This window comes from Artemia sp. Qi Xiang Cuo, chromosome 4 (genome assembly GCF_049724085.1).
Source record: "Artemia sp. Qi Xiang Cuo chromosome 4, ASM4972408v1, whole genome shotgun sequence".
Lineage (NCBI taxonomy): Eukaryota > Metazoa > Arthropoda > Branchiopoda > Anostraca > Artemiidae > Artemia > Artemia sp. Qi Xiang Cuo.
This window is the reverse complement of record NC_142797.1, coordinates 47,640,025-47,650,103: the sequence shown is the minus strand read 5'-3', so window position 1 is coordinate 47,650,103 and position 10,079 is coordinate 47,640,025. Positions and strand designations below refer to the sequence as shown.

Below are 10,079 nucleotides of genomic sequence, written 5' to 3'. Positions count from 1 at the left end.
TTTTCGATCCTGCCCATGAGTTAAGCGTCTAATTACCGACAAATATTTTGGTCCCTAAGTTTTTTACAAAAAAACTAGATCTAAAGGCATAAAACCATTATTATCAGAGATGTCTCAATAGAAGCTTGCCATCAACCCCCGATACACTCATATCTCCGTCATCCCATCCAACACGCTTCCCCACAACACTTTTCAGACATTTCTTGTTAAAAATGTGTATTTCATCTCATCCACACGGGTTTTTTGCTAGCAACTCGGCCTCCACTATAACTACGCTAATACATCCATCTGCCAATTAACCAATCTCCTCCAAAACACTTTTAAGTCATTTCTTGTTAAAAAATTTCTATTTTAACTCATTCACACGGGTTTTTCCATATTTGAACCAGAGAATGGACCTAAGTTTCACATTTGAACGAGAGAATTGTATTTTCCCTAATTTTCTTACAGGAAACTTGAGTTTATGGTCAAAAACCCCTATTAGCTCAGATTTTACAGAAATAGTTTATTTTTCGATCTATACCTGGACTTAAGTTTCACCTATGAACCAACGAATTATATTTTCCATAATTTTCTTACAAAAACTAGAGTTTACGGTCAAAAACCCCTATTAGCTTAGATTTTTCGTTAGCAACTCGCCCTCCACTTTAAATTCGCTAATACATCCTTCTGCCAATCAACCCATCTCCCCCAAAACACTTTTCAGCCATTTCTTGTTAAAATTTTTTATTTCAACTCATCCACACGGGGTTTTCGCTAGCAACTTATTTAATGGGTACCAAGTAAAGAAAAATCACACGGAATCAGACAACCGAGTCTCTCAAACCCTGTAAAGCTCTTTTAAAAGATACAAGAACTACTTATTTAACACAAAAATTTCGTTTTTAATGAGCACTAAGTAAAGAAAAATCAAACGGAATCAGGTAACAGAGTGTCTCAAACCCCCGTAAAGCTCTTTTAAAATATATAAGAACTACTTATTTAACACAAAAATTTTGTTTTTAATGGGTACCAAGTAAAGAAAAACCACATGGAAAAGCCCCTTATAATAGCATAGGAAGGAACATAAGCTCCTGGAATAGCATAGGAAGGGGACATAAACTCTTATAATAGCATGGGGGGGGACATAAGCCCTTAAAATAGCATGGGAATTCCTAGACACGCAAGCAAATAACATGGGAATTCCTATACAAGCTAGCAAATAACAAGGGAATTCCTATACAAGCAAGAAAAATACCATGGTATTTCATAGACATGCAAGCAAATAACATGGGGGTTCCTATATATGCAAGCAAATAACATGGGAATTCCTATACACTCAAGCAAATAACATGGGAATTCCTATACACGCACGCAAATAACATGGGAATTCCTATACAAGCAAGCTAATAACAAGGGAATTCCTATACAAGCAAGCAAATAACATGGGAATTCATATACACGCAAGCAAATAACATAGGAATTCCTATACATGCAAGCAAATAAGATGGTAATTCCTATACAAGCATGCATATAACATGGGACTTCCTATACAGGCAAGCAAATAACATGGGAATTCCTATACACGCAAGCAAATAACATGGGAATTCCTATAAATGCAAGCAAATAACATGGGAATTCCTATACACGCAAGCAAATAACATGGGAATTCCTATACATGCAAGCAAATAACAAGGGAATATCTATACCTGCAAGCAAATAACATGAGAATTCCTATACACGCAAGCAAATAACATGGGGATTCCTATACACGCAAGCAAATAACAAGGGGATTCCTATACATGCAAGCAAATAACATGGGAATTCCTATACACGCAAGCAAAAGAACCTGGGAATTCCTATAAATGCAAGCAAATAACCTGGGATTTACTATACAAGCAAGCAAATAACATGGGAATTTCTATACAAGCAAGCAAATAACTTGTGAATTCCTATACAAGCAAGCAAATAACATAACCATTTCTTTTATTCAAATCCCAACCACAAATCAAGTTATCATATATTGAACAACCTCTGATTGGCTCATAAAAAATGCCCACGTCAAACGATACATTCATTGTGCAATTCTTATCAAAAACAAAAAGCTTTATACCCCTTTTTCCAATGAGAGTTAGCTTTAGCAACGACACATTCCCAAAAAACTAGTCTTGACTAGAGGCAATTGTCCAAAAAATCAATCACGCTATTGACAAAGAGTGTAATGACCGAGTGTAATGACCTGTTTACCTACCAGAAAAACCGGAAGGAACGTAAAGTCGTAGAAGTAGTACCTTGGTATATACTACTCGCATCTTTTTTTGCATAACTTATGAAAATGCCGAAGTGAAAATGAATCTCTATGATTGGTTCTTTACTTTTCGACTAATATAGGTAGCGGTATCGATAATCAATATAAAATTTTGCTCTGTTGAGATTCTCATGACGATTTTTTTATGCCATCTTTTCAAATTGAACTCGCACTAAACTTAATTTATTGGTAGCGTTAATGTCAAAGCTAAAAATACCTGCAGAACTCATGCAGGTAACAGACGGGGAGGTAGCAGAACAAAGAAGGACGAATTTCACAGGTTTTTTGGCACTTTTTCATAGGTTTTGAAAATTCATAGTGGCAACCCTGTATATTGGCTAATTTTCTAGAGGGGCACTAAAAGTATCCATTTTTGGCTTATTTGGACACTTTTGTCCCTAAAGGTTTTGGCAACCCTGTTCGGATCTTGTTTAGTGAACTCTAAAAGGTTATATTCTTGTTGTTTTTTTTTTTTCTTTTTCTAGCACTGAGGACGACTTGGCGGAGGTCCTTGTCGAAATATTTGCTAGTTTTTCGTCTTCATATTTTAACACTGGCTTACAAAATCCTCGTTTTCTCACCCTTTTTTGGTTTTAATTATCATTTATTATTTCCTTTCCTCTCTTAGTTTCATACTACAATATTATTCCTTGCCAAAACCAATTTTAGTGCCATAATTGGCAGTGATGTCTCCCAATATGTCCCGAATAATCCTGTATAGCACAATACGTAGTTTGACAACCTCAAATGGCTATTCTGCAAAAAGTAGCGGTTACGACCATTGCTATGACGATTTAAATCGGAATTCTCCTTGAGGCAAGGTGATTTCATTCATGCTAATTTATTGGTATAATTGTTTTCTAGTTGATACTGTTTTCTGTCAGGGGGTGGTGGCTTGAAGATAAAGGTAAAAGTACCCTCTTTCCATCCTAGATGAACCAGCAGAAGTCATTGGAAAGGTAACTCATTATAGCAAATGCTGAACAAATCTCAAAGGTAAAGCCCTTAATTTGTCCATGAACACAATTTACTTACTAATTATTTACAATTTAAAAGCCTACTTACTTAGAACTCCCGGTATTTCTTCGAGTCTGTACGGTTCTCTCTGAAGAAGGGTCCAAAAAGAAAATGTCTTCTGGATCAACGAAAAGTTTGGCACTTCTGTAAATAAAAAAAATATTGAAAGAAAATGCATTAACCTCAGATAAACATTGCTGAAATATCTTGTTGTAATCTATTCACTTTAATCTAGTCACACATGGCCAGGAATTGCTCACTTCCCGCCACTCGGTCTATACCATGGAGCACCACGTATTCAACACAGTTTCACCACGTGTGGTACAATACTACAGTCCCAGCAACGCTTGGAACACTTAGGCCACGTTTGGGACGCGCCAACCGGTGTAAGTGATTTGGCACTCCCTCGACCCATGGAACCTGTACTAAAATCAAATCAATGCCGACTAGTTATTTTTGTACTTGCGTATTTAAAGGGTTTTTCTATTAGGCTATTATTAATTACAATTGAAATTCTCGGAAAATAAGGAAGAAAAAGGGAGCAAAGAAGCCATAATTGTTTCCTGTCTTTTTGTAATTGTTGATCCTAAAGACTCTTTGGGATTTTAAGGACGAAAAGTCATGACAACTTTTCGATATTGTCGAGGTATCACGAAAAAAGATAATTTTTTATTCCTGAAATATTATGCTTTTATGTTTACAATTCAGTAAAAAAACTGCTGAGAAATATTCGGTAACCAGTCACCAGCTTCTTGATAATACTCGTGTATACCGTCATTTTTCTTTAGGAAGGGGAGGAGGGGATTATAAATGTTCTCACGAAGCACTTCTTTACTTACTTATCAAAGCTAACAAATAAATAATAGAGAACCCTTAAAAATAAACGATTCAGTAATTCTGGGTAATTTTTTCAATTTAAAATTTAAAATATAGAATTTTATATTGAAGCATAATTTGCAACTAATAGAAAAAAAATGGTGGTCAAATCATCCACTTTGCTAATTGAATGCCACCAATGAGTATGTATTCCACTAGAAAGGTAAGAACGCTATGTCTTGCTGAAATCCCAAATACGCAAGGCATTCTGACCAATATCTGTTGAGGGCTTCAACAGATTTCTTAGGGCCCATGTCATCTCCTTGTCACAACCTTATATGCTACGTGTCAATCTGATCAGGATCGTTCACATATCATTTTAGGGAATGGAAATGATCAAATCACTGATGGTAATGATTTTTAATGTCATTTTTAAACGTTTTTGCGGGTAACTCGGGTGCCCATGGGGTGGAAAAGGGCATAGGGGAGTTTTTCGCCCTTCAATCAATAAACGTTAATTACTAGAGCATTACAACTTTTAATTTTCATTAGAACGAGGCCCCTCCTAAGTATCTATGACGACCCTTTTCACTTAAAGCGGCAACGGAAAAAATTACTTATAAGATGCCCTTCGCTCTTTATGTCATTCCTAGTGCGTTAATTCTGATTTCTGCTCATTTTTATACATTAATTTAAAAAAGCTTTTCAAAAAAGTAAAAAGCCATTATTAAACTTATGATCAGCAGAAACTAACTCCTATTATAATTCAAACTGAAAGTGGAAAGGATATTACTATCGAAAAACAAATGAAACCAACACGAACAGATATCATGGACAGCGCAATAGCGCTTCTTATGTATAGAGTAATGTGGGCAAAATGTATTGTTTATTTATTTTATTTATTTATTTATTTTTTTTTAGACCAAGGCACCTCGTATTGGTCTCAGAAACTTTAAAAGAGGCTCATTCGCTTGGAAATTTAAAGTTCTAGGGCCCTTTTAATAGTCGAAAGTAATTGGAGGTCAACACCCCCCCCCTCCCACGCCCATCATTTTACCCTACACATGCAATCAAAATTTTGAGATTGCTATTTTTTTCAGCGTAGTTAAAAGGTCCAGTAATTATGTCTTTGAGGATGACAACCCCCACCCCACATTCCTCAGGGCAAGGATTGTAAGTTATTGGCTAGGGGTATATAGGGTGTTTATGGAAAGGGTGGTAGTATTAATTTCGGAGGGGGTTCATTGGATTGGAAATCAGAAAAATTCTATCGGCCTTTAAAATTCACAGTTATCGGAGGGCAACTAGTACCCCCCTCTCATGTCCTCTTTTCCCTAAATGCATCCAATAGACATTTTGAGATAATCATTTTATTCAAAACAGCCTCAAAATCATGTAACCCGGCCTTCGGGGTTGTAATATCCCCTCAGAACCTGGGGGCATGGGCTGTAAGTTATGCCCCTGGGTGCATAGGCCTGTAAGTTTTTATGTAAGGGTGGTTGTGTGAAATTTAGAGGAGGTTCTTTTAATTGGAAATTGAAAATTTCCTTTTAAGAGTCAAAAGTGATGGAAGGTAATCAGCCCCTCCCCGAACACCTTCTTTTCCCCGAACACATCTGATCGAAACTATGAGATCACAATCCTGTTCAAAATAGTTAAAAGGAAATGTAACAATGCCTCCAGGGTTGACGCAACCCACCAGATCCCTGGGGCAAAAGTTATAATTTATGCCCTGGGAGCAAGGTTTTTAATGGAATGGATGGTCCTGTAAACTTCAGATTGGGTGTTTGATTTGAAATTGGCAGTTTAGTACCCATTTTAAGAGTCAAAAGTGATTTGGGGGTGCCCATTATTTCCCGAGACAAAAATCTAATCAAAATTTTGATACTTCTATTTTCTTCAGCATTGTTGAAAGGTTTAGTAATTATACCTTTTTGAATGTCAGCCACCCTCCCCCCCCCCAGAGCCCTCAGGGCAAGGGCTGTACCACACTCATGGGCGTAGGGAAATGGGGGGGGGGGGAGGGCAGGGGAGGGCAGCTGCCCCCCTAGAACTATAAATTTACTATAGATATTAGCGAGAACTTTTCGTATATTGGAATTTTTTGTTGGATGTTACCTGGTAAATGGTTAAAAAAGCAAGAAATAAACAGAAATTTCTAAATATCGTTTGCGATATCAACATTTACGTTTCGATCGTCAATATTGATTTTTGGTCCGATATATAGATAGGAGACTGGCCCACAATCGGCTGATTTTGACTTGTTTAATTCTCTATGACTTGCTTCAAGCGATAAGAAGTTGCTGAGCATGCCAAAGCGAAAATAACTCATTCAACACCATCCTTGAAGAAGACAATTAGAAATACTCCGCCATTTTTCCACCTGGATGCCTCTCTATCCAAGTGGTCAAGAGTGCCAAACCTGGGCCACCCCGGCACTGGTTCGGTCGTCTCTGGCTTACTTTTGGCCACCGGACAAAAGAAAAAGAAAAGTGACCAGGGGAACATTAAAGCTTGTTTTTCGGCTATGAAACTAAGAACGAATATGGTCAGCATGAAAAATTACAAAATGAATTTCATTAAGGTTTAAAAAAAACTAAAGAGTATTAATTTCTAATTATACATTGAATGATCAACATCAAAAGTAAGCCGCTCCGCTAATCTTGGTGTACTGCCTTTCAGTGGTGGCAATTTTATTTCAACTTCTGTCTTTAAGACACTATCCATCTCGTCAGTTAGTGCAAAGTATCTTGCTCCAGTCTCCTTCCAAAAGTGGACCTTTAGTTCTTCAGTTGATACTTTTTGATAATGATAATATTGTGAACAGAATTCCCTTTCTTGCTCTTCAGCTCAATCAGAATGTAATCACCCGCCTTGACTTTCTAAGAGTCAAATTAGAAGTTGCTGGTAGGGGGCACGTCTTCAATGTCTATGCTGGGGTCTGAAGAGTTGTTGTATACAGGATCATCTACGTCAGAATCGCCACTCTAACTGTAACTCTTGTTGCGAGAGACACGCCATTTGCTTTTTAGTCTTTTGACTTGTCTGACTTTCTTCTGTTCCAGGACTAGGGATTTTGGCAGATACAGCTTTTATCCTAGCAGTAATGCATTCTTTTCATGGGGGTGTCAGTGAGTACTTTTTCATATTTTTTTCCTGTTGATTTTTTTAGTTTGACTTGATAGATAAAATGCTGCAAGTAAGGTAAAGAATGAGAGGCAGTCATCCAGCCAGAAGTATTTTCTGAGCTGATCGTGATGGCTCCTGGTAAAGCCCCCCTGAGTAAAATTTTCGGACACTGTTTTTGTGGGGAAATAAGTAGAGGAGGGACTATTATCCCAACACATTAACAACAGCTCAAATCGTGGTCAACTGACCTCTTTCTGCTGACGTGACCTTCCCTACTTACTTCTGGCCTCGCTGTGCAATGATTTTACCAGGCTTGTGGATTTTTCCAGACCTGATTCATCAAAACTTTAAATGTCTTGTGGTCTGAACATGTGTCTATATAGGCCTCAATCCAAGTTGTTAAAGAAAGCTCCTACACTGTGACAGTTGAAAGCAGTTGTCCGTCATAGGCTTGTACTTTTTGGCGTTCCTACTGATAGAGTTTTAAGGCAATCCATTAAACCAAGGTACCAATCTTTACCTGTAATTCCTCCACTGTCTCCACTGCCTTTGCAGTTCCGTTATCCGGTACTTTTATGCTCTTAATAGTGGCATAAGTGTAAGCAAATTTACACGCTTCTAGGGGAATACAGTCGAAAGCATATCAGCTATTGTTTTCAAGTAAGTTTTTAGTCTTTTTTCTTGTTCCTCTGTAAATATTTATCCTATGTTGTAAAAAGGTGTAAAGGAGTTCAGGTCCAGACTTTTTAGAGGGATATTCAGCTTCTCAACTTTTTTTTATGCAGTCTTGCAGCTGTCCTCTAGGCACACCCATGGTACTTCCAGAGAATCCAACTAACTTCTTGTAGAATAAGACAGAAAAAACTGCTATTTTGTTTTCTTCTGGATCACAGCCACCTTTCTTTCTTTTCTCTTCTGTTTTACTTTTAATCATTTTATCTTGAATGAAATTTAACAGGAACAAATAGAGCTTCAGTTCCCCTACTGTTCTGACAGGATTAAACAACGCCAGAATAAACACAGTTTTGGCTTTTAAGCTTGCCTTCAACCTTTAAATATGCTGTTTACACAGCTTTTACAAGCATAGCCCAGTTTTGGACACCTTGGTACGGCATGCCGAATTTACCCTGGGTATTGTGACTGAACATGGAAGTTCACTATCCCACAGGATGAAAAAATACTAACAGCAAACTGGTGAAGATGGCATGTCTGGGAAGCTGCCAAAAACAGGCAAATAATAAGAGAATATAATGTGAGTTTACAACGCGAGTTTTCTAGTATTCGTAATTAGGCGTAGTTTTTCAGACAAAATTGAACAAAATTCCGGAGTTAATCACCATAAAAGCTGATCCAATCTGATATTTTTGGTAAAAGTATTAATTAAGGTCAGACATTTTAAAAACATACACTTCCATCTGTCAGAGCTTTTATAATCCACCAGAAGCACCATAGGTTTTTATATTGAAACTGTTTGCTTTGGCTAACGTGGGCCGATCTCCCCTATACCAATTTTGATATTTAATTTTGCCCAACTGTAAACTTTTGAATTGAATTCTAAGAAGAAGCTGTTATCTAACAATAGTGTGATTTGTGTCAAATCGCTTTTTTGGTGTTTATGTTTTTTGGAAATTGGAAGTAGGATAGTGGGTCTCTTATATTATACTGTTGCAGGAAAAGTAGAAAATGGAAAAGGTTAAAGGCTGAGTTTTAGCGAAATGTAGAATGACTAGTTTCTAAAGACCTATATTCAAAGGACCTCGGTAAGTATTCGTAAGATCCCTCCCCCCCTTCATCACAAAAGTGGCTGGCCCCTCTAAACGAGATGCTGCCTACACCCATGACCACACTACTACATTTAATTTATTGAGGGGAAATTTGAATTAAATCAAAAGACACTATGAGAATGCACATTGTCAAAAGCGCGTATCTCAAGAATGGATTCGGGTACTAAGCTAGAATTGTTAAAGGGGAAGATCAATTGACCAAAAGGCGATATATGCACACTACTACTAATATAACTACCACTAATTACTGCTACTACTACTACTACTTTAATACTACTACTACTTCAACTACTTGTAAGGCTAAGAGTGTTAAGATGAAAATTTCAAGAATTATATAAACATACAGGTTATCAAAAGGAGATATCAGCAATGTCATAGCAACGGCTAATTGTATTAAGTTGAAACTTCCATGACTTGATGAGAGGGGTGTTCAACTGACCAAAAGGCAATAAGTTAATACGACTTTTGCTACTAGTACTAGTGCTATTGCTATTAATACTAGTACTATTAATACTAATACTTCTACTGTAGCAACTATTACAACTATGCCTAAGTGAATGAAGGTGAAAATTTCAGGGAATTTTTAAGGGGGGACATAAACTGAATCTCAACACGCCGTCTGTATGCAGGTTTTCAAAAGGGCGTACAAGCAATATCATAGGAACAGTTTAGTATGTGAAGTTGAAACTTACAGGGTTTGTTGCGGGGGATGTTGAACTAAACAAAAAACAAAATGTGCATCCCATTGGAACTGCCTCTATTCGTACTAGTACTACTGCTAATACTATTGTTACTATTATTAGTACTGCTACTACTGCTACTGTCACTAAAACTAAGGCTACTGCTATTAATTTTTCCGAAACTATTCCTATTACTGCTACTATTATAACCGCTGGTACTACTACTGCTGCTACTAAAGCTAAGAGTATTAAGGCGAAAACTTTCGGGAATATTGGAACTGCATTAAACTAATTCGGATTACACTATGCCTAGACCTCAGCGCCGCGCCAATGAGGGAAGACTGGCGGTGAAAGGGGCCAAAAACA

The 10,079-nt window shown here is 37.3% G+C and overlaps 1 protein-coding gene across 1 annotated transcript in view; it reads left to right on the top strand.

The window, feature by feature from the left end:
• LOC148953172 (uncharacterized) overlaps window positions 1-10,079 on the top strand; it is a 67,762-nt gene that overhangs the window by 13,428 nt on the left and 44,255 nt on the right. Inside the window, exon 2 of the mRNA XM_089087895.1 lies at window positions 3,540-3,781. Within this exon, the coding sequence (XP_088944021.1) occupies window positions 3,540-3,781 (242 nt within the window). The remainder of the gene's footprint in view (window positions 1-3,539; window positions 3,782-10,079) is intronic.